Below are 27,059 nucleotides of genomic sequence, written 5' to 3' on the forward strand. Positions count from 1 at the left end.
GCAGAGACCAAGAGGTCGTGAAGCGTCGCAAAGAGCGAGAGGCGGAGGTGCTTCTAAGGGCGAAAGTGGCCGAGGCACTTCGTAAAGCGTTAGAGGCCCAGGCCCGTCGCAAGGCGCTAGAGGGAAAAGCGCGTCAGAGAGAGCGTGAGGATGAGACGCGCCGCGAAGACCAAGAGGTCGAGAAACATCGCGACGCGCTGGAGGCTGAAGCTCGTCGCGAGGCGCAGGACGCCGAAGTGCGTCATGGTGATGAGAAGGCCGACTTCGAAGGACAAAGAAAAGGTTGTACTCGCGACATTAGTACACCGCCACGAATTGAGACATCTCAAGGCGAGCCGGCTAGGCTAGAAACGTCGGAACTATCGTTCTGCCAGAAGCGCAGACACCAATAAGCGATCCCGAGGATCAGCTAGTTGAGCAGTCTCAAGCTTTGGCAAAGCAAATCGAATGCAGCGTACTTGCGAGTACGAGGGCCAATGCTACGAGCGTTGCGAGCCGTTTGGTCAGAAAAAGGCGGTGGCGAAAACGCGTGAAGGCGAACGCGAGAGCGACGAGTGGCGTTAAGCGCACTAAAGTGGATGGCGCGATGACGTCATCTCTCGTGACGCCAAGCTCCAGGTTGGGCCTAAGAAATCGAGAAGGCCCGCTAAGAAAAGATGGAAGTTGAGACAGCTGCGGAGATCTAGATTTGACGTCGAGCACACTAAAGTGGCCAGGCACGATGACGTCATCTCTCAAGACGCCGAGTTAAAGGCTGGCCTTCAGATCACGAAGAGTCCCACCAAGAGAAAGGTCAGGCAGGAGATTCCAAAAATTCCTGCTGGAAAAAGTTGAGACTCCTGCGGAAACTGAGATTAGGCGTGAAGCGCGTCGCGAAGAAAAGAATTTCAGTGAAATTCAGACGCCGAAGTCTTCACCCTGGTCTCATCCTTTTCACGACCTAGTCGGGGCAGGAACGCAGCGAGGTGTCGCGTACACCGTAGAGATGGGTCGCTCAGGAGCGAGCCGGCTCTTTTGAGCGGCTCTTTTAACACGAAAGTGTTTTATGCCGGGGTCCACCAAGTACTTCCGTCACGGTTATGACGTTGATAAAATGGACGCCAACGGGTGAGAAAGAAGAAACTAAGAAAAAGATCCGCCGCTGGGAATCGAACCCACGACTTTGCGGCCGCGACGGTGAGCGCCCAACGCTCAACCGACTATGCCAACGTGGCAGATGACGGACCTAAAGCCCCTCCATCGCGTCTACTGCCGCTTTTTTAAGTACCGCCATCTATTGTTCGACGACGCCCACTTCCGGTTCCGGAGCTTCCGGAAGGAAGTTCTTGAGCCACTTCCTTCCGCTTTTTCCTTCCATCTTGTTTCTGCGCACGCATGTGCACACGCGAGAAAGCTCATATTTGCTTCTCCGTTTCGCAAGTGTTGTTTTAAGGTTCGTCGTAAACTGCCTGCCGCCGAGCGAGTTTTCGCTCGGTGTTTCTGCGTCGCGAGGGCATGGGCGGGCATCAGGCGGGCATGGGGCAGGTGCATCAACCGGAAAAGCAGCAGAAACATCACGGCGGCACTTCGGCTTCCGCTATGCGGGGAACCGGTGTAAAGGGAGAGGGGGCGGACGAGTTGGCGCTACGTAACCTAGCCGGCGGAAAACGCATGGAGGGGCTTTAGACGGACCCTCCACGAACGCGCCTTATATCTTTCACACATTCTCTCTCGTACGGTGCTCTCTGTTGGCGGTGTAGGTAGGCCGCGCGGAGCGGGGCGGTGCCGCCGTCTGTGAGAGGTAAAAAGAAGTAATGCGTCAACGATCTACATTTACTAGCGCTTACTCCGAGATTGCGTGTAATATCGGAGGTCATGGTTAAAGCGCCTCGATACCCGCGAGGGACACTTGTCGCGCTGGCGTTGCCGAGGGAAGCTAGACGCAGTTACGTTCTTTCCCTTGCTTTCGCTTCGTGTTAGCCTGCGCCGTCTCATCGGATTAGTGCAAGTTCCACGTGCACCAACGGGGTTTCTCCGCCGCCGGCTGCTTCGATTGCGAGAGCCCCGACTAACATAACTGCTGCAATACGCGTTGCAAAAAGGAAGCAATTTCGACGGGCGAATGTCGTGCCTTGGTAGAGCAAGACAGAGGCCAAAAGGACGCACGCGCTTGTGGCTCAAGCTACGAACCTCTGCCTCCCGTGTTGCTGAAGCGCAGTGTGTTAGTGCATGCATGAACACAGGCGTCGGTAACCCATTACTAGTAAGCGCACACCGTGCTGCTTGTCTCCTTAATTGACAACGTTTTGAAGAAGTGCATATCGGGTACCAGTGTTGATTATGAGCTTGTTGATGTCATCTTTACGCGCGATTCAAGATTCGCTGATTCCAAATATATGTTCACAACTTCAGCTACCACAGCGGTTTAATCATGATCATGGGCGTTAGTCGTCGCGATAGAGACATGCCACTAGGCGTCAACATGGGTGTATCGACGTCAAACGGTGCTATAGCTGCCAAACACCAATAGACATTGTAGAAGCTCTCATATATCACTACACGATAAGCACAACCTCTGTGGAGACACGTTTCACTTTCGTGTTATACCGATTGCTATGGCGGAGGGATCAGCCATGTTTTTTAAAGAGCGGGTGATCCGCGGCTCAGTAAAAGTGAGCGGCGGTTCTTTGGGAAAGGGGGAAAGCCGGTTCTCGCTCGTTCAGTGAGCCGTGTTGAACCGATCTGCTCAGAGAGCCGGGGATGAGCGGTGAGCCGGTGAGCGCATGAGCCGGGCGGTACAGTAGTGCATTGTCGGTAGCCGGCTCTCTCTCGCTCAGTGAGCCGTGTTGAACCAACGCCACTAGGTGTTGTTCGTTGAACCGGTCGAGCCGCTTCGTTCGAGTTCGCGTTCCTTGAGAGAGGTACGCTACGCTGGCTTTTACGCCACCTATTGGGGATGACAGAAAGCAACTGCCCTTTCGTCCTTGCTCACAACAGTCGTGCCATGGTCGCAGCCAACAACATTGGAGAAGGGACAATCAACGTAGTCGCAGCATCCTCGCCTTCGGCTTCCTCCGCGGTGCCCACCGGCCGCTCCATGTTGTTATCCAGAGGCGTGCACGGAAGTTTCGTCATTGGTTTCACTTTCGTTTACTGGCCGACGAGTGTTGGCCGCTGCGGGCAGACTCGCGCTACTTGCTCGCTGTGTGTAAAGCCCTGGCTTCAGCTGTGTGCGGTGCACGTGGCAGTTCATCGTGAGCTGGTGCAACTTGTCGAAGACCAACAGATGAACGTAGGTCCTGGTTTTAGTGTACCGTAAAATCCCGAGCAAGTACCCCCCTACGGTAGGGAGCATATCTAGGCTTCCCGAGTCACGCGGAAGCACGTGGCACTGAATTGCGTCTCCAGAACATTTTGCAGAGGGGTGCATAAGCGAGGGGGGGGGGGGGGGGGGGGACATCCAGCAGCGACCAGTGCACGCCGCGGAATTTCAGGAGGGGGAGGCCAGCCTCCTTCTTGCCTCCTCTCCCTCCTAGTGTTTTCCCTTCCTCCGTTGATTTAGGTGAACCGTGAACCGGTGAGCCGTTCAAATGAGCCGGTTCACTTAAGTGAGCTGAGCCGTTCGGAGCCACTCACTCAAGTGAGCCGCTTTGCCCATCTCTAGTACACCGGAATAGCGACAAAGGCTGTTCTCCACAGTGGCGAAAGGGTAACGGCTTAGCCCGGAGGGGTACAATGGGCAGACAAAACCGCTGGTCTGCCGGTTTGTCTGAGTTCGGCGACCACGGTACAAAGGTAGCCGCGACTAAGTCTTTCGGACAGGTTTCTTCCCTGTTCCTTTGTCGAGATCGGACTCCTCGAAAGGGTGGAATGCGCGTCTCCCCAGCGCTCGTCTGAAGGGGGTGCCGTATGGAGATAAGCACAGTACAATGACGGATCCCAAGACTTTCTCTTGTATCCAGTTTTGGTAACTAATTTGCGTGCTTACATTTGGTCGTCTGCTGATGAGTAAGGAATGCGTCAATGTTTTTGTCAATTTTAATTTCCTGCTCATTTGCAGAAGCAAACATTGAGATGTTCGTTTGCTTATTTGTTTGTTGTATTAATATTTAGAGCCATTACCGTTAACGCTAGTGTAAAGAGCTGTGAATGGTTTTAAAGGAGATGTAGGCTAAGTTGAAAGCCTCCGTTTTAGATACCTTTGTTTCGACAGCTAGAAACATAGCTGTTAGCGCTCTTGTAGAGCACAGCTTTTCGTAGTGGTTATAGAGATGAAGGCTGAATGATAAAAGCCTCTGTTTAACGTACTACTGATCGATTTTGCGTTACGTGTTAGTATGCGCGTCAGTGTAATTTTAGTTTCTCCTTGATTTGTGTTAAACGCGTGAGTTTGATTTCCAGTTTTACTTCGTATTTAGTTTGAAGCGCTTTGTTTTCTTGATGTAATAATCATTTGCCGAGTGCAATGAGCGAAAGCGTTTCAGCGAAAGGCTAGTGTTATTTATCCTGAGAGGTTTGTTGACAAGCATTCAGAACGCTTGCGAGCGGTGCCAAGGCGCACGATTTGGGAAGCACTTAGTGAAGTGTTCGTAGTTTGGGGCAAAATTGAGTTTTCCCAGTTGCTTCGATTGTCACAATCTGCCGATGTCACCATTGAGAATCGCTCGCGAAGAAATTCTGATTGGTTTTAGCAGTGTCACGTACTGACGCTTAGCTAGATGCACGTCCTCACTTTGGTATTTTTCTTGAAATACGTTGCTCGTGATGTTTTAATTTTAGCTTAGCGTAATCTCGAGGAAAATGTTTTGTTCTTGTATGCTGGTCTGGCAATTTGATCAGCATTTGGAGGGCACTTGATTTGGCCAGAGTGGTTTGGCTTTGTGTTGAATCTTGGCAGTTCCAGTGAACCGCTGCTGAGCCATGGAGGTCACTCCTCGAGGAAAGAGCGGTACGGCCACAGTTGACATCGGTCAACCAGCACCGCATCATCCGAGCTGCGTTTGAGAGCTCGAACTCTGGATGCATTGTCTTGTGGCGGGGGTGCTGTTGTGCCAGAGCACCTGACCGAACGGGGAAACGAATAAACACCCGCACTTCGTTGGAAGTCCACGGCATCGCGGTCAGCGTCTGCCCTGCGACCAAGAAAAGGGCCAGCTCCTGCCACCTGAAGCAGGAATCAACCCCTGCATGCTTTGTCTGCATTCCCGGAAAACGGCGTCTTCGCCCAGCCGGCCCCGTAGACTGACGCCAGTCGTTCTTCCAAGCTACCCAGCTACGGAAAGCAGCATTCCTGAGGACGATGGAAAGGCTGCTCAACACCTGCGGCCAAAGGAGGGTTCCATCACAAAGGTGCCTTATTTAAGACCAGGCTGGTCCGTTGTAAGAGAGACGCCGACTTGGTCGAGCTGGCAGGCTCTGTACCGCTATAACTGCGATAACCTGCTATAACTGCTATAACCTGCTATACCTGCTATAAAAGTTGTTACTGTTTCATAAACGTTTTGCCTCCTTGTCCTGCTCCTCAGCGATAAGTCCAATCTTCGGCTACATCGGCTCGCCAGCCTCCCGGCTTTCATCGACACGAAACCCCCATTCATAACAGTGGTGGCAGCGGTGGGATACCACGACTCCGTATCTCGAGCTGCGCACCCGAGGGCCTATACCCTATTTCTTAACAGTGGAGGAAAGCGGTGGGATACCGCAACCCCAATTCATAACAACGGAGAGGTAGACTTCTTTTATGGAGCGGAAAGTAATATCTGGGGTTTTACGTCCAAACCACGATATCACTAGAGAGGCGCCGTAGTGGAGGGCGCCGGAAATTTCGACCATCTGGTGTTCTTTACCGTGTACTGACATCGAACAGTACGCGGGCCTTTAGCATTTCGCCGCCATCGAAATGCGACCGCCGCGGCCGGGATGAAACCTGCGACCGTCGGGTCAGGAGCCGAGCACCATAACCATTGCTCCACCGCGGCGGACGGAGCAGGGTTACCAGATGGTGCGAGCCTCAAACCGCCAAATTGGACTCCGAGGTAGCCAAAACATAGCCCAACGCGAAAATTTGAAGTAGCCCAAATATAGCCAAAATCAGCAAATGTATGCGTGAATCCGTTGTATTGCGTAATATTTTTTTCTGCTATTCCATCCACAATGATTGAGCGATGGCTGCAGAATCTAGAAATTTAAGTGCACGAAAGTAGCCGAAATTTAAGTAAATTTAAGTGGACGAAATGACAAACTGCCACCGACAGGGTCACTGAACCTGCACCTTCGGATGGGCGCTCCCCACGTGTCACGCGATCTGCTAGCTTTCACAATCATGTGCCCACTTCCCCTTTTCGGGAGACTTGAAAATATGCGCCAATGACTGACCAAGCGCCAACCTCACCCCCCCCCCCCCTTCCTTTCCCTCCCTCTCGACGTTTTTTTTTTTTTTCAACCTGTTCTCCGCCACATAATCCTGCAGCAGCGGTTCCTGAGAGTCTTTAGATATGTGCACGATTTCTTAGTACTTGTACAGTGTGATGTCTCGGGGTCGCATTGAAGAACGTTTTTCCACCCTTGTCAGAACACGTGAAATCTCAGACAGACAACCTCCGATTCAGTAAAAACTGTAAATGCACGCGTATTCAAGAAAGCATTTCATAAGAAACACAGGTGTGCATTCTACTTAGAGGCACTTTCGCTGTTATCTTGAATTTTGGTCTGGGAATGAGCAAGAGGGCCCCCTCCACATCTTTCTTATTATCTTTCACTGAGTGGAGGGGGGAAAAGGGGGGGGGGTGATTGCTCGGCATTTTACGGTAGTAGAAGTCAAGAAAGTCTAGAGAAAACGTGAGCGATCAACATGGTTTCAAATTGACGACACGTGAAGCCCTTTCTTGGGCTACGTCTCCAGGTGCTGGCATCGTTCAACACACTGGAATGTTTTGATGACGGGACCTATTAGCGGCATGCGCATGTAAGCCTTGGCGTTCTTTGTATAGAGCTTTTAACAGAGAGAACGATCACCACCTTTCTTGGCTTCTGCACAGGAGTACAAAAGCTGACATCGCGCCTCGGTACTGCATTTTTGGGGGGTCAGGCATGTTAACAACGGCCCAAAGGGGCTTATGGCGGCGGCCAGGGGGCCTTTGTTGACAAGGTGCATTAGAGTTACTTGAGAGTTTTAGTCCTGGGGACCCACAGAGGATCGCGTACGCACGCTCCTGCTTTCCTTTGTATTCTCCATGGGTGCAGCTGCTGGGAGTCCCCGGCACTTGTAAGTCAGGAGGTACAGACGAGCGCAAGAACGTGCGTGCGTAAGCCGTTTGGGGTCCCGATACTAAAATTATCTACATTTTGTAGCTTTTTGGAATTCTTGCCTAGTCGATAGCAATGTAGCCCAAAAATAGCCACATAGCCAAAGAGAAAAATTCGACGCCAACTCGAACAAACAGTAGCCCAATTTGGCTATTAATAGCCCAATCTGGTAACCCTGGGACGGAGCGAAAAGAAAAACTCGTGTGTGCCGCTGCTCAATGGCGTGGTGTGTCGAACCGGAAGCCGCCGCATCCCATGGTTCCCTGCGACTGATCATTTTATGGGTCACCTACTCAATGCACACGTGAGAGAGGATGCTAGTTAAATTGAGAAAATCCATCAGGTTGTCTTTGAAAATGTTTGATTGCAATGCAGTCTAGGAAATAAAAAATACTTCGTGTGAAAATTTGTCGGCCATTTTTTAAGAATGTCCGGATGCTATGACAAGGCCCGTGTGAGGAGGAAGAAGAGGAAAAGTAAACGCTGATTGGTGGTTTGCTTGCGCAGCAGCGGCGAAAAATAGCTTTGGGGAGTGATTCGGTTGCCAGGAGAGAAACGATGACGCTCCGCGGGAGGAAGAGGTAAAAGCGGCGTCTCGCGAGCGGTGAGCGGCGCTCGTGAAAGCGCCGCGCCGCCAGTGTGTTTGTACCAAGGAGGTTTAAAAAAAAAAAAAAAACTTCTGGAGTGGAGGTCCCCTATGCGCACCCACGCGAGCGGTTGACGCCTGGGAAACCGGTTGGCAGCCATTTTGCTCCAGGCAAGAGGCAGCGCAGCTTGTGCGCGGGCAGCGTAATTGTGAGCTTCCGCGGGGGCATTTCAGCATGAGAACTGGATAGTTAAGTGTCACTTATTTGGCGGAATTTTTTTTTGTCCTGCAAGATTAAAGAAGGCAGCTTTTTACGCCATAATACATAGGGTGAAGCGCGCCTGATAACACGTAGAATTCGCTGCCAGCATTCCCGAAATCAAGCACATGGTGGAGTTAATAAATGGTACATAAAATTTTATTCATCCCCGGCTTTTATACAATTTCAAAAGAAAAAAGAAGAATATACAATGTGGTTTTACGTGAATCGATAAAGCAACAAATCCAAAATAACTTCAAAATGCATCATAATGCAGACAGTAATGAAACTAACCGTATGAAACACGCGCCCTTAAAAACTAAACACAGCAAAAGAAAAGATGGAAAAGCAGAGCAGTTGACCAGTTGCAGCAGCTCTTGTTTACGCTCGTCCACAATTTTTTAAAAATAACAGTCCTTGTCAGCAGCGTTCTTACTCCGCTCTGGGAGTTTTAAATGCGAAGCATTTCTTAGCGAACCTTTGGCACATTCAGCGTTTCTATCTACAAGTCTATCTACCTAGCCACCTACGCCTGGGTACTTTCATGATCGCCTCCTTAACTTGGTGTAAACCAAAATCGGCATGCGAGGGTAAGAGGATTTGACAACATGGCTATCGGATCATGACATAAATACGGGAAAATCCTGTCGCGTACGTCGTCAAACCCTTTCCTCCAAACACGTGTGGCACATAGCCGTTTAGCACTGGCCGCGGTGTACGGTTACGCGCCACAGGTGATTGACAGTTTATATCTACCTAGGAACGGCGAAAAAAAAAAAGACATTAGTAACTTAAATGCGAGAGCGTTAAGCAAAACCGACATCAGCAGCGTTGACCTGACGAATGGAAAGAATAAATATTAGGATCACAGCAGGAATCGAACCCAAGCATTCTGCGTGGCAATCAAGCATTCTGCCACAGAGGCACGTCAGGTATATAGACTGGTTTGGAAAAACAGCCTACGCAGGTGTAATGGCGGTGCAACGTCAAGTGTGGTTGAGGTGCTGGCTATCTAATTTTGCAAGAAAGCAATGCACATTACGCATGTACTCCTACTATACAGACATCATATGAGATTAACGTCTGTGGTCCCAGTGTTGGCTCCGCTTTTATAGCAGTGTAATAAACATTACATTTGTATTTCTATGTTTCAGCTATATTGAAGCATTGCTCGACCCCAGAGGAATACATTAACGAAAGTTACGTATCATATCCACATGGTTACACCATAATGTGCACTTAGTTTCCGTAATACGGACATTATGTACTCTAACGTGAGGGCTGGCGTTACATTTCACCATAAAGTTACCCTTTAAACGCCAGTGTTGTCGACGTGCCTGGTAAGCCCACGATGTGCAAACAGCTACTACACTTACAAAAACACGTTGATCCACCTCGTAACGCTTGGCTCAAAGCCATAAAATACAGCATAGAAGTACGTGCTGACTGCTTCGCATGAAACAGATCCCCAGAAAGCGTGGGATCTGCCGAATTTTTTTCCGGTTGATTTCTTTTGAAATGTGGTGAAGCCTGATTTCACAGCGAAAGCTGTTATCAGATCACAAGGGCAGTGGGGTGTCCGCCGCCGGTGTCCGTAACTACTATCGCGCGAAATAAGAAAAATCAAATAAAAATAAACAGGCGCAGGTGGGATTTGAATCCGGGTCCTACGCGTGACAGTTGAGTATTCTGCCAGAGAGCCACGCTAGTGACTGGAACTCCTTTGCAAAGACATCCTTACAGGCGTCATGTCGGGCAAGGAATCACGTTAAATGTGTAATGTATATGTGTCAGAAGAGTAAAATAACGACCAGGCGTCACACAATGCTAATTGCGCAACGAGTGACCGGGTCGTTAAATGCTTTAAATCCATTACAAAAGGCTCAGCCATAATTCTTGATCGTCATCAGCCACCAGGAGCGTAGCCAGAAATTTTTTTCGGGGGGGGGGGGGTTCAACCATACTTTGTGTATGTTCGTGCGTGCGTTTGTTTGTGCGCGTGTATATATACGCAAGCAAAACTGAAAAATTTCGGGGGGGGGGGGGGTTGAATTCCCCCAACCCCCTGGCTACGCCCCTGTCAGCCACAGGCAGCATCAACAAAGTTCACATAATGCGTTACAGATGTGTAGCGGGTACCTCGCTTATCCGCAGAAAGACGAATAATGGCATAGTGATTGCTTCCCTACTTCACAAAAATTATGATTTGCGGCGTAGTGGGTAGCTTGCAAGTGTACCTGTATTAGTTTCCTCAAGAGAGTTTAGAACGGGCTCTAGAAAGGCCGCTCTTCCAGCTTTCTCTGTGACTGTGCTGCGCGCTCCGCGCAGGCCTGCAATTTTTATGTACAGCTTGGCAATCTTCGACAAATTGTAAATGTGGTTATCGAGTGGATCGCAGTCCAAAAAGTGATACATCCACAACACTCGCTTGTCACCAAAAGGGTGGAGAAATTCGCCATCTGTGGAACTTCCGCGCGGGCTCAAGCGACGACCCACACGTTTTCTGCGTGGAGCAATATGGCGGTCGTCGGCTTCAGCCGTTGGCTTCAGCGGCGGCGCCCCGCCTCCACTCCAGAAATTTTTTTTAAACCTCCTTGGTTTGTACCCATACCTATACAGTCCGCGCCTTACAGCTCAAAGCAGCAGCGGACGAGGCGACCCACTTCTGTACACAGTATTATTGCGATAGCAATTATATGGACAGTCTCGGCTGGATTTTGCCGTCGCCGTCGCCGCCGTCATGCACCGTATATGTATAAGTATGTATATATATATAACAGGCCCAAAGAAAAATAATTCAGAAAAATGCCCCCGAAGCGCGGAATCGAACCAGGGACCTCTTGTTCCGCAGCGAGTGGCGCTATCCACCCCACGTAGCTAACGGCGAGCGTTATATACACACCCTCTACCGCTGGACGGACTCAGAGACGGCAAGCGATAATAAGCGTTTCTTCATTACCAGCGAGATGGCGCTAGCAGCGCGACGGGCGCATTTAAAAGTCGTCAGCGAGCTCGCTTCTTGTTATATTTGCGCAGGGAGACCCTTGCCTCTCCGCTGTCTGCTCGCGCGGTTTTCTCGTGGTGAGGGGAAGAGTAATGTTTCAAGCTTTCACCGTGATGTCCGCGCTCATGTTATGGAGCGTACGAAAGTCACTCGAGCTCAAGGGACGCCGCTAAACGAACAAACAGAAGATGAGCGCGAACTATCAAGTGTCACAGCTCGACACTTGAAGCACGCTAGTTTCCTTCGCTGCTTCGGCCGCCTTTGCAACAGGAGCGGTGTTCAAACTGACAGTATCCATTGGCGAGCCTCACTTCGTATAGCATTAATTTCTTGCTATCGCATTCATTGCTTCGCCCTTGCGGCGAAACTGTGACTTTTTTAAGTTTTACGCTGCTGCGTGTCTGTAAATTGCCCCTTCGCTCGCGGTTGTGTGAAGGGAAGCACTCGCCCCCTGTGGACATCTTTTAGGTGCAGTGATCAATGCCGTCCAACGTGGAGTTGAAAGCCCGGCTAGCTGACCGCTGCCGCTTGGTCCAAGTTGTCCGTACCATGGCACACGCGCACTCGGCGCTGCGTCAGCAGGATACATACTTCGGCGCAGCACGAGGAAGGCTTAAGCTGCGCTTGCAGGAGCTACTCGCCGATAACGGAGAGGCTCAGGTGAGTGCGCACACCCATCTCGTGCAATGCAGGAAAGCATAACCAGTCATTGTTCAAAGCAAAAGCACATGAAACAGTCAGCAACCGGCTCTCCCGGGACTCGCGTTGGGTCACGCCATGGCTCGAGGACTTCAACTGCTCGAAAACAGGAGCCCGGCCTTCAGAACATCGCGCGTGGTTGCGGGTTCGCAGTACGCTCCCTCGCCTAGTCTTGCCGGCGTTCTAACCAGCTCTCTTCTGCGCGAGCCCGACTCCCCCCCCCCCTTTTTTTTTTATCGCATTCGCTGCGCGAGCTTCAAATCTGTTTTTATCGTCTTCTTCTAGAAGGAAGCAGCGCTGTCGTCTGCTTCACTCGTGTTTTTCCAGGTACTTCTTCACAACAGCAAACACGGACGCCTTGGTGAAGCGGAACCTGAAGGCAAAATCTTCAGTGTAGAACCCATGGGGCTGACCCTGTCGCGAAGTGACTTTAGCGCCGATGAATACTGGCACACACTTTTACGAAGGAGAACTGATGGTCATGGTTCCAAATTTCCGTGAAGTCAGTCGCGCTTCTATTCGCCCAAGTTGTTTTTTTCCTCCCAAGTGGCGCCGGACGCCGTGCTCGCGTGGCTCGCGTTTCTCCGCCGTAGGCAGCAGGCGAACGCGGTGCCGGCAGCGCCACCTCCTTCGACGCTCGAGAAAAAAAAAAAAAAAAACCTAAAGAAACTCTCTCACGCCAAGGAAAGCTAACGAAAGCGTATAAAATGCAATTCTCAGCTATGCATATTTGTTTTTAAGCAAGATAAGCCTACCTGCGGGGGTTTCTTGCTCCTACCAATAGATTGAACCGCACTGCCGTCGAGTGACGCAAGCGGTCATACTTTCACGACTTTCAGAGCGAAATTAAAAAAAAATATATAATTCCTGTTTTACTAGACAAAAGCACGCTCGTTGCCACCGATTTGACAAACGATCTTCTCATTTCCACCAAATTAAAGAGAATTTCCGAGTGGTAGACAACCTCTTTAATGTCCACTCTATCTATAGCTTACCCCATTTCATGCAGCTGATATTTTTTCAATTTTTAGCGGGGTCATCGGACAACTCTCACCGGCGCTAGACAGGGTGGACTGGAAGATTGGAAGAGTGTCGCTCGATGCCCCTAAAAATCACACTCTCGCCGCATGGGCGAAGCAATGAATGCGATAGCAACAACTCGAAATGCTACACGAAGTAAGGCCAGCAGCTAACTCCTTTGCACCCGATGTCGCGTAACTCAACAAAAGGCTGGTTTAAGGCAATGCGGCCGCTCCAGGGACCGAAGCGGTTTTCGTGCGGTCAGTGGCTACTTCACCAATGATGTGCTTCACTGAATCGCTTACCAAGCGAGCACGCCACCAACGAGCTCACCAAGTTTACGAGCCGTCTTGTGATGTCTGTCGCAGCAGCGCTCGCGACCGTGCGTGATTAGCTTTTGTATTGTAATATGAGGCGTGGTTGGCTTTTGTACTATATTTATTCGTGCCGTTCCTTTAAATAAACTTCAGTTGTGAGTCAGCGCTCGCGTCGTCGCCTTCTTAATACTGTGTCCTCGTCCCTTTAGCGCTGTCAGCTATAAAAAATGAACTATCACCGAGTAGCCCAAGTTTCCTTTGTTGTGCCCTTACGAGCAAAGTTTGCAGTTGCCGCTTGAGCGACGCGGCACCATTTAACGAACCTAATTTGCGTGACACGCTGCTGGGTTGAAGGCAGACGCAAGCTTTGTGTGGGGTTGCACTTGATACCTTTCAGCGTCTATTTGACGAAAATGTAGTGCAAGGTAGTGCTTTCAAGCACAAGCAAGCAGCGTGCTTTGCCACGTTCAACGTGCATTAAGGTTTAATTATTTTGATGGTATTCACGCCTTCAAGATTACAAGCTTTCGTCTTCAAAAGGTAGTAAACGGTACGGTGTTCCTGAACAGCTGGCCAGAACTTCATGCCTTCATTCCAGTGATTGATGTCCCCAAATTTATTTGGAGACAACGCATCTGCATATAATACGTAGCATTAGTATGCAAGTAAGCAGTACACTCCTGGCAAACGACCGCTTAAAACAACGCATATAAGGCGGAAAGTAGGTCAAATTTTCGACGATTTTAAATGGCTCTTCAAGCGGCCTACTTATACGGCTCTTCTATGCGGCCCCTGGCTAAGCGGCTCTTTCCTATGCGGCCTAAGTTTATGCGGCTCTTCCATATGCGAGGCCACCTCGTTGCCAGAAGGCCGTTTAAAAGTGAACGCTTAAAGTAACGCATACCATCGATTCGGTTAAGCGGTATTTCAGGTCAAATCTGTCCGGCTTATATACGGCTCAATATGCGGTCGAAATATATGTGGTACTTTTCGCAAATTTCTAGAAAAAAAAAAAGAAGTTCTTCTAGATTGTAGTTGGTCCTGCAGTGTTCTTTTTTTTCTTTTGCTCTTTTCAGCCTTCCAACTTATAAATATGCACTTAGACATCACAAGAACACTGCACAGAGAGTCACAAACCATGAATAAACACACACACTCCACCACGGGGATTTGAACCCAGGCCAACCGCGTGACAAGCAGACACTGTAACCACTACGCCACCGCACCACAGGATCTAGGTGGACTTCCGCGGCTTTATATATGCACTTCACGTTATCTTGGACGATTTTATGATCGGTTACAACGCTATAATTTTGCATATATGAGAGGCATCGTTCGCGTATAATGCGTGTGTATACGAGTGCACGATCTTAAGCGAACCCACGCGGGCAGTCATAGTCAGTTTGTGTGTGGAATTATGTTTCTCGTCCGACGGCTTGCGCATCCCGCACGGAGACAGAGGTGAACAATGAACGATGCGTTTCCGAGTGCACTTCCATTTGCCGGCATCATACAGCAGCCGAGCGTGCCCTGATGTGCAACCAGTCGCCAAAGAAAAGTTTTCTGCGATGTTTGACGCAGTACAGGCGGTGGAAGTCAGCTGATCTCATCTCCACTCGGCGAAGTACCGTCTCCCACGTCTTTCGCGAGCATTGCGTTGATGTCGGTGCGTTTATACGGACAGTATTGTGTAGAGGTTCATCTCAGGGAATCGGATTAAAACACATAATCGCTTATTCGCGCAACAGATGGGTTTGGTGTAGTGCAGCGCGTACGGGGCGACGGACCAGCTTTCAGAACGGGCGCGCTCATTTCTCTCCCGAGTATAGTATAGACGATAAAGAAACGTTGTTGTTGAGTCGAAAGAACAACGAGCCTTCGCAGAAAAAGAATGCAGTCTCTCGAGCTCGAGGCTGACGGCAATGACGAGCGATGCCGTGGAATTGTCATGCTGGGGAGGAGGGCGGGTCTGAGATTGGTCGTTCTCGTGGTTCGTTCGTTGTTGACAGTTGGAAGTGATGCCCCCTTGGCTTCCACAAACGATGAAACGTAGTGCATGACTGGCGCGGAAAGAGCACGCATGAAATCGCCTGCATCACCCGTTAGAACATATGTTTCCTGCCAAGCGTCGCATCAAAAGAAGCTAGCAATGCTTGAAATCGAATGAAGTCACAATATGATCCAGCTTTCAAGGATAAAACCATGCTATTTCTTCAAAAGTCAGAAGTGGCCTGAAGGATTCAGAAGGATCATGTGAGCAATCATACTGAATAATGCAAAGATTAACTTGAAACATTTTAATATTTAATGGGCGCTGTTAAATCTAAATAACAGCCCCAAATTAAATATGCACTTGTTTTGCACCTTGAAGGTTCATGAACGTTAAGCTCTACAAGATGCCTCAGTTGACCGCATATCAGCACCGAAGAACGATCTGGTGGAGGCCCTGTGTTGGGGAACATGGCAGGTTGAAGGTTGTTTTCGTATTCCACCCGTTGTCGACGAGTGAAAGTGATTCTTTCCTTGGCTACGAGATGTGATCGGAGCGACAAGGGCCAGTATTACTTCACTCGACGTCATCCAGTCGAGTATGCTTTGAGCGTAACGACGCTTTAATGTATAAACTAGCAAAATGCTGAAAGCGGCTGAACTCGGGCAGTAATCTTGACTTCTAGGAATAAATATTCACCTGTCTTAAAAATGTGCTGTCAGTAGCATCCTGCTTGATTCGGATCATGGGACACGACATGTAAGCGTATAATACTAAATAGTAGATATAGAGGAACAATTCTTATACTCAATAATTGTCATAATTGCAAATAACAGCGGCAAATAAAAAGCATGCTTTCACACTAATAGCACACCCATAAATGTTGAGCTTTACGTGTCCCAGTCAACCTCCCTCATGTTCGATACCAGGGGCGTAGCCAGAAATTTTTTTCGGGGTGGGGGGTGGGGAGTCAATCATGCTTTATGTATGTTTGTGCATGCATTTGCTTGTCTGTGTGTATATATACGCAAGCAAAATTGAAAATTTTGGGTTGCCCCCCCCCCCCCCCCATAACCCCCTTCGCTACGCCCCTGTTCCATACCATGTAGCTTTACGAGCACCTTTATTTAAATATCAGCTGTCATGCAACATCCTTAGCTTTGGCTAGTACAGCAGCTAATACAAACTGTGCTTGAGAATTCAAGATTTATTGCCAGTACCAACACTAGCTATACACAAAAACATTCTGTAGTAGTTCCAGCACAAGTGTTGCAGCTTTTTTTTAGAATTAGCAGCTCATATAGCGCTCACATAAGCATGCAGACATACACGTCTAAATGTGCAGCTATTATTCTTTTTTACGAAGAACTGTGCGAAATCAACTGGCACAAGGAGAGACGCACGGACAAGCGTCTTCCTTGTGCCAGTTTATTTCTCGCAGTTCTTTGCAGTCATGAATTACCAACTTGCCCAGCGATCTATTCTTCGATATTATCCTTTACATGCAGCCCACTTCCATGGCAGTTACCACGGCACACCATCTGTCAGACATCGTGCCACATGAAGGGTATTCGTATAAGTAGTAGATTTGTCCTTCACTAAAAGTTGAGACCTGAAATGTATTTGTTCTTTTTCTGGCATCATTTCAAAACATGAACTTTCCCTTGCAGTGTTGAGACATATATTTGCAGTAAGTTAGGCATTGTGTCCAAATCCATCACTGTGCCAGACTGGCACTTATTTATGTATGCATGGGTCCCTTATTTCCACTCTGTGCTCCAAGCCCTTCCCTTCACACATTACTGTAGAACTGGGGCACTTAGGTGTTTCATCTCGCAACGCTAATTGTTGTTATATTTTGTGCCATTTCTTCAAGTACCCATGCCATTATTTAGTGCATTAAGTGAATGAAGGAACATGTTATGCTGCTGCAGAGCTGCACACTGAGCAGAACAATGAGATGCAGAGCCATGAGAGAAAATATAGAGAACATTGTCACGGTACAACGCAAACACAAGACAGTGAAAAGTTCTACAAGAGTAGGACAGCTTGTTGACACAAAAAATGGCAGGCGCAAACATGTCTAACAAGAGTGAAACTTGGGCTAGTTGGTTGTCCTTCATGATGAACCATCAGCACAACCATACACTGACAGGGGAAAGGTACACGAAACACAGCACTCTGTTGTGTGCCTTCTTTCCAATGTCCATGTGTGGTTGCACTGCCGGTTCATCATGAAGGACAAACATGATGTCTTCGGCAAAATCCCAAAGACCCACTAGGCATTGATGTTCATTGATGTCGCCATTGTCTTTCTCGCCTGCAGAGCACACACGTCAATACATACACAAGAGGATGCATCGTAAGGGTTTTTCACCTACATGCTCTGTTGTTGGAGTAATAGGGCATTGTGTGAACAAAATAATGAATGTAAAAATGAAATCACCCTAATATATATGTCATATTCCTTATTGCTCAATTCTCAACCTCCACGTGTTCCACTTCAGCACCTGTGCACATAATGGCCCCCTAAAGGATCTGGGCAGTAGTTTCCCTGAAATGGATTTGAAAGCTGCTATTGGATCAGATTAAGCTAACTGGATCTCATGAATGTATCCTTTCGAAACAAAGAAGGGGACAGTCCACTTGTTATTTTCTAGCAAGCTACCTTAGCAATTTGGCCTTGAACGTGTGTACTTTCCTCGCAGTTGTGTCCCAAACTGCAGTCAGTGGCCTATCGGTTATCAGTAAAAATTTTCTTTATGAACAGTCTACAAGTTCAGTAATGCAGCACTGTAATGGATGTATCATTCTGACATATAGTTTATGCATTAAAAACTCTTCAGTTGAAATTCCTAACCAGTTTCTCTATCAGTAATGACCACAATTGCTATGCAACTCTCGGTACCATCATCTGCGTGCATGGATTGATGCATTCTGCAATGCTTTAATCATGCATCTTATCACTGGCCCTGTGATCTCACAAGTCACCTGTGTCCTTCTCTAGACAGTAACAGCTATAAATATTTTGCATAACTTAACTAGTTTTTTTTTTCAAACCGCATGACTTACCTCTATTTGCACAGTCAGTAAGCCTGAACACACAGTGCACACTTTTGTAGTTCGACATATTTTATTTTCAATTACGAACAAAACTGTGCAACAATGTATACACCAATACAGCGTTTGTAAACTAATAAGTGATTCTTACACTTTTACAGAAACAAGGTTAAAAAAACAACTGCGAAAGAGGTGATCAAATAATTGAACAGAACGATTAGTTGTTTTTCTACGCTTTAGGGGTTTCAGGCCTTCTCATCTGACGAGAATTAATTGATAATGACCTAGCTTGAGCTTCAGCACGCCTATACGTAGAAAAAACTCCACTTTCTTGCAGAGTGCAGGTCAATACATACATGGAAAATTGCACCACATAAATGGCAGGAGCTACCTAAATGCCTTCAATTATAATTACTTAAACACAATAAGATAACGCAGAATTGACTAGAGTAACAAAGAAGTATTGCAAGTAAGTTGGCCTTGATCGACGCCATATATGTAGCCTTGGAAACAGACGAAGGGTTGAGGTGTGCTTCCTGCCTGTTTCTGGCACTTAATTTGCAATATATGAGTAGAATACACAGTGAAAAAAATTCTGTTCTATACCATGAGCTGTGTAGTGCACGTAGGTACTATGATTTATCACAAATGTATGACTAAAGTAGATACCCTCTATATTAGTGGGCCTGAAGTTTGAGGACGCAGCTTTTCTAAAAACATGGGTATCAGCTGTGCATGAACGACAAGTGATATGCTAATATAATGCCCTAATAAATAGGATTTTTCATAGTACATGCATCAGAAATAATACGATGACTGTGTATGTTATACTCCGAGGAAACCTACAAAATGAACAATGAATATGTATACAGTCGACGTCCGATTTCCCGGACCCTCAAGGGACCGCGAAAACGTCCGGAAAATCGGGCAGTCCGGAAAAACGAATGCACGTGAAAACGCACATTTTTGGTAGGTATTTTTCGCTGACGGAGAGCGTCACAGCCGGAGTACAAGATTCCCATAGCAATTCAGCCAATGCATTGTTTAGGTGGCTCTGAAAAGAGCCGTTTATAAAAAAAAAAATACGACGTGGCCGGCACTACCTCATAGGTCAGCACTTGGGCGCAAAGAAGTCGCTTATTTTCTTTTGCACGGTCCGCTTGCCCGCGATTATGTCTGCCTCAATTTCAGTCAACGTCATGTTGCCGCTGTACACCAATGACAGTGTCATCAGTGCTCGCGTCAACTCCGTGTTCGTTGGCTGTGTAGGAGCTGGCTCTTCGTTCTCGGTGTCGGCATCGGAATCCTCCGTAACTTCATGAATGATTTCGTCATCGGTCAACTCCGCACATAGCTCGAGGTCTTTGTCAGCGTCGGCGAAGCCCTCAAGGGTTATCTCGGCTGGAATCAACACGCCGCCAGCGCGCAGATCGTCGAAGGCAACGTCCGCGGATGGCAGTTCGTCTTCGTGAGCCTACGAGGTGGCTTTGTGCGCTTCGAAGGCGCGGACGAAGACGAAGGAGCAGTTGGTGCCATTGCTGTAAACGGCGAATCCGCTCGACGAAAAGCGCAGCACGAAACAGCTAGGAACTCGGTGGATGCTGAAGGTCGGGAAACGTGATCACTGAAGGTAGCGCGCAGCAGCAAACGATCAACCACAGACACGACCGCAGAGCAGGCACAGCTGACAAAACAACACGTGAACGAACACAGTGAAGTTTGGCTTGGCTAAGCTACGGCTGGCAACGGATTGACACGTGCGGTTTCGAGGTTACAGCAGCCGCGGCGCGGTGCGGCGTTGCTGCTGATGCGCGGGTTCAAGGATATGAAAATGAAAACAACCAAAATGGCGGCGTCGGTGGTGACTTTGGGTCGGCGGTTAACAGTAAAAAGTCCGGGAAATCGGATGGCGAAGGCTATAAGCGTCCGGAATTTCGGACTTTTTAATACATTGACTCTATGGGGAACTTGACGGTGCCACAGATGAGTCCGGGAAATCAGGCATGTCCGGAATTTCGGGCGTCCGGGAAATCGGACGTCGACTGTATATGAACACACACACATACACACATTATTGCACATGATGTCTGCCTTAGATTCCAATGCTAGTGTACCTGCTACTCAGGTATCCTCAAAAGAAAGAGCATTGAAACGTGCATGCACATAAAACAAACTTAAATGTCTCTAAAGTTTGTGAAAATTCAGCTAGCCAGCAGCCTTATCTACCCAGCCTAACAATGTAACAAAAAACACACAAACGAAATAAAACTGCACAAAAAAGAACATAAGTTAGGCGTTGTCCTTGAGCTTGTCGAGAATCTTCAGCAGTTTACTGCTTGCCCAGGAATGTGGAAAACTCTCTTCCTTGTGCAGCAAACTTTGAATTAGTCCCAATGTTTGGGCGAAAGCAGATGGGTAGGTTACATCCTTTATGTAATGTAAGGTCAAACACAAGAAAAGTGTCTTTTCAAGCGTGCAGTCATCTTTCAGGGTAACACGCTCGTCCTCAGCACAAAAAGTAAGCTTTGTTGCCGAGCTCCAAACAATCATGGGCCCCGGCAACCCATGGACATCTGCAAGATACTGGAAAAAAGTAATAAAAACTAATATATGTTTTATGTTCTGCACAGCACATCTTCATACAAAAAGCTAACAATTCAGAGGTAGTGGATGGATGAATGCCAGCACTAAAATATTGCAAGCTTTAGATGCAAAACCGTGCATCAATTGAGATTGTTATGGGCGTGGTTTATGCCACAGTAAATAAATCAGTTTCAGCCACCCCGATACGCAGCTACAGGTGCCACTGCTTGAAACTTTGCTAATGCATTCAAAGCAGCCACAAGTACAATGTCAGATCTCACAAGTGTATAAGCAAGCGTTTCTTTGTGTTTCGCACGCAATGTTCATATCATATATCTGTTCCATGAAAATGGGTAAAAACAGCAGCCAAATGAGTGTACTGAGACCATAAGTTACGGAAAGCAGAGCCTTGGCTTGCTTCAATAGTAGGCTGAAATGGAGGCCTGAAGCCACCCCTCAATGATGACATATCACAGGTGGTGACAGATGGCATGCGTGTTGGGCATGTCCTTTTGCACTAAACTTGAGTGCTGTAGTGTCACGCTCACAGGGCAAACCTGGAAATACCTGGTTTCTGTTGGGAAATGGAAGTACCACAGGACAACCAAAAAGGCCCGAATGGATTGCCTACATTGACTTACATGATTGCTTATGTGTGTACGCCTTTGTGCATACAGATGTACCTGAGCTATCTTAAACTATTTTAAACAAAGGAATTGACTGGGCCCTATTCAATTGCAGAGTGAGTGAGTGAGTGAGTCAGAACTTTATTTTGGTCCAAAAGTGGCAGAAGCTGAACGCGACTGGAGGTCCCGCTAGCTCAGCCAGGTGGCTCCACCCAGGAAGCAGAAAAGGAACTCTGCTACAAACAAGGTGGACGTAGCGACAGAGTCCACATTGAAAAACTAAAGGCCATGTCCACACTAGGATACATAGCAGTTCCCACTCATCATGTAAGGTGGCTACGCATGTAAGGTGGCTACGCATAGGCTAGTATCAATATTATTTGCAGCACCAAGGAAACAAACTTTAATCTACATGGTTGTTCTAATACTAAAATTTGACATATAATCTTTCGTTGAGTGAATGATACAAATTACATTCAAAGTCAATGTCACAGTACTTTAGCAGACTCAAAGGGCCCACTTTGTGTACAGAGATGCGTGCAGTGAATGGTGCTGTTGTATATAGACTAATATCACAACTTTGCAGGTCCTTTCGGCTGTCAATGCACACGTCTGAGAGTGGTGCCACCACCTGCTTATCGAATATTGTCTTTCATTGAAATTAAAGCTCTTTTGCAGAAAAGCATTCTTGCACTCAAAAGTATTTTGTGTTTGCATATAGCATAATTGGGGATAAAATTACCCTGAACATCTGCTTTCAACGTGGTCTTGACCATGTATTTGTCGTCTGTGCAGACATAGAAAAGCTTTCGTTTTTTTTTAAATTTCATATGCTGCGCCGAAGATTGCTGCATAATTGTGACAAAATTGTTGTGCGAAAGAAAATCCTTCAATGAAATGAGCTAGCTATAGACTTAATTGTATTTTGTCAACTCTCCACCAGAAACAAATATATAAGTTATATCTGTTGCAGTACCTAAACGCAGATAAATAGTTACATTGTTTACGAACGTTCTACGATAGTCATGCACGTACAATGCTGATTCCGTTTTTGAGCAATATATGAGAGATAGATCCGCTTTAGGTGCACAATTGTAGATGGTGCTTGATATTGTTCTTGATTCGCGAACCACATAATAGTGAGCAACAGTGTTTCGCTTTCTGACAATTTGCGACCTTCATGCATTTCGAAGAAAAGGTCCGAGCAAGAGGCTCTACCGATGCGCCTTTCACAGATCTATAGAGACTCGTTAGGAGCGGTGCTTTGTTTCTAACAGCACAACACAAAATTGGGAGCATCGAAATAAACTCACCCAGTCGTGCATGGTTCACGGGGCAGTGCCCGCAGTAGGAGCACCAGGCAACTTGATGTGGCACGCCTGGTTCCCCTGGCTGGCGGCTGTACGCGAGCAATCCAGTCTGATGCACTCACACTCACATCGCACTCACACGTGCCATCATAACTGCACGCTCTTCTCTGAATGCCTTTGACGTCGGTCGAGGCGTACGTCCCACGCAGCAGGGCCTGATCGGCACTGCCGAAACTTTGAAGCACGCCAAGACGATCGCGGGACCGAATTCTCAACGAAAACAGAGAGACCACGCAAGGAGCGGGCGCAAAAGAGACAGACACCGCTCGACGCGCATGGGAGAGAGAACTGTATAGGGGGAATAAGTCAGCAGCGTGAGCAGGGAGAGAACGCGATCAAAGGTTAAAACTTCCTTCGCACGTTGAGTTTGTAGACGTCGCGGGCGTTGTTTGCGTGACAATTTTGCTCACGAGTAAACAGAAACAAAGGCACGTCTACAATACGAACTTGTATACTTTAAACAAAAACGTTGCGAGGCGAACGAGGCGACTGACATAACTCGGCACGGCCGCTGCTGGCCGCTGTCTTTCCAACGCACGTGCTTCACACGAAATCAGATACAATCGGAGAAGGTCAGAGAGGCGCTGGCTTTATCTCGAGTTCACCGGCCGCATTCGGCGCCAACACAGGAAACACTACGCGACGTTAACGTGGACTTCGAGCCTTGAGCACGCTCGCTCGGCGCTGTTGATATATAAGTTTCTCTCTCGCTTCTCGCCGCGGCGCCGATCTCAATTTCCCGCATAAATAGCGGGCCCTGTATAAGCGTTGCGTCCGCTCGAGACATTTTCGCGTCAATAAGCACTGGGCCCCATATAAGCGTTGCGTCCGCTCGCGGCCGCATATAGCGGGCCCAGCCCGTCACCGCAGAATTTATCACGCTTAATGGCGGTTGAAGGGCCGCTTATATGGAGTACCTTGTGGTGGAATAAAAATGGGCCGTTTATGTGCCGGACGTTATACGGGACTTGAATAAGAGTGTACTCGCGCCAATATCCTTTACGTCGCAGTGCAGGCGTAGCGCTAGCTTAAACAGCTAAATTTTTAGCATATGGTTGCAGAGAACACTTTTAATAAGATGCAACGGGATTCCGCCCATTTCAACATCGGCTTAACTCAGAGTAGCACAGGTTCGCTTCTAAAGCATCATTGTTGCAAGATTAATATCGTGCAGATAGCTTCCAAGGCAATTGATGAAAGATATTGCAGGTGATGCTCTCCGATTGCACGCTTTTGTGAGCAAGACACATGATTCAGAGAGCGCTCATAGAACAAAAATTACATTCCGTGAAACTAACCGCGAAGCGTAAACTAATTATTACGCGAGTGATGTTGAAATGATGACTCGGTTTCCATGAAACTTTGTGCTCAACTTGTAATATGCGGCAACAAAACATTCACTCTAAGGAAAAAGGGTGTTAAAAGTGTATGTGGTTTGTCCCTTTCGGGATTAATGGGGCACCGAAAACCATTAATCACTTTAAGGACTAACGGCGCCGGGTCTAACAGTTAGTCCCCGTGCAGTCACTCCTACAAGCTAACTGTTATTCCGCACTGATCACATCAACGGACAAACATTTAGTCTTCACATTTACACCTTATCGGGGAACCGTTAGTCCAGTTGAGATGATCTGTTAATCCCCAGGGTTGAGTTTTGACAGTTACTCTCCGCAAGGCTTAATACTTTTTACAGCGAAAGCTGTTATGAGATCGTTTCAGCGGCCGTTTTTGGCGCCGTAGTTCAGTTCAGTTCAGTTCAGTTTATTTTCCTTAAAGGCCCCATTAGGGGTGTTACATAAGGGGTGGGGTACATCATGTGATGGGTAATTCCAAATAAAATCCAATGAACTTTGTAAACAGAGGAGGAAAAAAAAAGCAAAATGTTGATACACTGAGAACAGCTATAAGGTGGGCTAGTTGGTGTTGATTCATCTTCAAAGGTGCGCTTAAGTGAACACAAACGACACAAACGAAAAAGTACAGGACATACAAACGAAAAACGAAAAAGTACAGGACAGTTGGTAGTTTGCGCTCGTTGCCGTATGTCCTGTACTCTTTAGTTTGTGTCGTTTGTGTTCACTAAGCGCACCTTTGAAGATGATACACTGTGCAAACGAAAACGACAACACGCTCTAGGTAATTAATTTGGCAACATTAGGAGAAACAACACAATGTGCTAATTTTAACGTAATAACTGTTGAAGATCTTGCACAAAAATAACACTGTACACATAAATACAACATAAAAACAATGAACCGTTGTAGAAATAAGTACTCGCGTTAGGTACAATCAATGGCAACTAATTTGGTAAAACAGAAGACACAGCAGCAATGAACATATGGTTGTTATTTGTAGATACAACATGGTGCGGAAGGGCATTCCACTCTGACGCTGTTCGAGAAAAAAATGATGCAGAGAAAGTAGTTGTGTGTGAACGCGGTTTTAAAACCTGTAGCTGGTGACCAGTGCGTTGCGATATTCTTGCTGGTGGGGTGATGTACGACATGCGGTAAAGTGAACTGTAGAAAAACTTATGAAAAAGACCAAGGCTGGCTATCGTACGACGGTGTAAGAGTGATTGTAATTTAGATTTTTCTTTTAAGGCTGATATGCTTACGTCATACGAGTAGGATGAATGAATGTATCTTGCTGCGCGATTTTGAAATTACTCAAGTGCGCTGATGAGGTATTTTTGATATAGGTCCCAGATTGGTGAAGCATACTCAACTTTAGGCCTGATTAGTGATATGTACGCCAGTAGTCTCACGTCGCGTGGGACATGACGTAAGTGGCGCCTCAAAAAGCCTAGTGATTGGTTCGCCGATGATAGAATGCTGTTGATATGTGTGCCCCAGTTAACATCAGATGAAATTAAGACTCCTAAGTACTTGAATGATGGGACTGTTTCAATGAGGCTATTGGCTATTGTGTAAGAAGAAGGAATGGGGCTGCGACTACGGGTAAATGACATATGTTAACATTTTTTTTTTGGATTAAGAGTCATTAGTCACTGGGTACACCAAGTCTGTACATGGAGCAAGGTGTGGGAGCGGGCTAGTTGGTATTTCATAATGCTAAATCTTTAGCGCAGAAAAAAGGCAGTGATGGTTTCTTGGCGGCTCATTGCGCAGAATGTAAATGCGTGCCTTTATTTGACAGTACATCAGTGTTGGCATCTCACCCTAAGGATAGCATCAGGCTCATCATTGAGGCGGCAGCGATTGCTAATGGAAGCTGCATCAGCAAGCCATCCATCGCACTAACAAAAAAGGAACTAGATTACTTAATTTCACCCGCACGTGTAGGTCCTGCGTAGTTTTGCTGCTTTTTATTTATATAAGTGTCCCCTTTTGCGTTGAATGATATCTGTGTAATCACATGTGACAGGTATATATGTGTGTGTTGCTTTAATAAACGATAGTTGGAAGTTAGCGCTTGTCTTCGTCGTTTCTTTGTCCGCTGTGCTCGTTTTGCGCTAAAGTTTTAGCATTCTGTACATGGTTAAGGTTTTGCTGCAACGTATCTGCGTCAGTAATATTGTTAATGGTATGATAAATCACGCAGTCATCTGCGGACATACGGATTTTACAAGTTACATGGAGGGGTAAGTCATTGATATATATATAAAAAAAGAAGTGGGCCAAGAACAGACGCCTGGGGGACACCTGAAGTAACCGCAAGTGGGACGGAGGACTGATCACTCACGCTGACGAATTGCGAGCGGTTGACTAAGAATCCGCCGCCGCCGCCGGTGTCCGTAACCACTATCGCTCGAAGTAAGAAAAAAAACGAAATAAGAAAAAAATTCAAGCATGGAACGAGGTTCGAACCTGGGCCCTCTGCGTGGGAGCCCGGTATTCAACCTCTGCGCCATGCAGGTTCTTGAAACTGCTTTGCAAAAAGGTCCTATACAGGCTTCACGTCGGGAACGAAGCACATTAACATGTGCAATGTAGCGTGGTAGAAGAGTAAAAAATTACACCATCTCCCGCTAAAGGGGACCATGAGGCGATGCGAAGCCGGAGCACTTGCACGATCGCGTTCCGTTGGCGTTCGTTGGGCATGCTACCGACCTCGCGTCGTGGAACGCGAAGAGGGACACTACGCGCGTCGTATCTTCCATCTAGCCTGGCCGTTAATTCTCACAAGTCGAGCGGGGAACGCGGTCGACAGGCGGGCGAGAGGGTGGCAGCGTAGGAGAGGAGAGAGAAGGGGAGGGGACGCGCATGCGCTCGAGCTCATCGAGGCGTTGCGCAGGAGA

The 27,059-nt window shown here is 47.5% G+C and overlaps 1 protein-coding gene across 4 annotated transcripts in view; it reads left to right on the forward strand.

Annotated features, from left to right (window-relative positions):
• LOC119384163 (uncharacterized) overlaps positions 1-27,059 on the forward strand; it is a 386,807-nt gene that overhangs the window by 167,101 nt on the left and 192,647 nt on the right. For 2 of the 4 annotated variants that reach the window (XM_049412789.1, XM_037652451.2), the window contains exon 2: positions 11,602-11,793. The exons of the other annotated variants lie outside the window; for them this stretch is intronic. In XM_049412789.1, the coding sequence (XP_049268746.1) occupies positions 11,614-11,793 (180 nt within the window). In that variant the 5' untranslated portion in view covers positions 11,602-11,613. The remainder of the gene's footprint in view (positions 1-11,601; positions 11,794-27,059) is intronic. 4 annotated transcript variants of the gene reach the window in all.

Source organism: Rhipicephalus sanguineus, chromosome 2 (assembly GCF_013339695.2).
Source record: "Rhipicephalus sanguineus isolate Rsan-2018 chromosome 2, BIME_Rsan_1.4, whole genome shotgun sequence".
Taxonomy (NCBI): domain Eukaryota; kingdom Metazoa; phylum Arthropoda; class Arachnida; order Ixodida; family Ixodidae; genus Rhipicephalus; species Rhipicephalus sanguineus.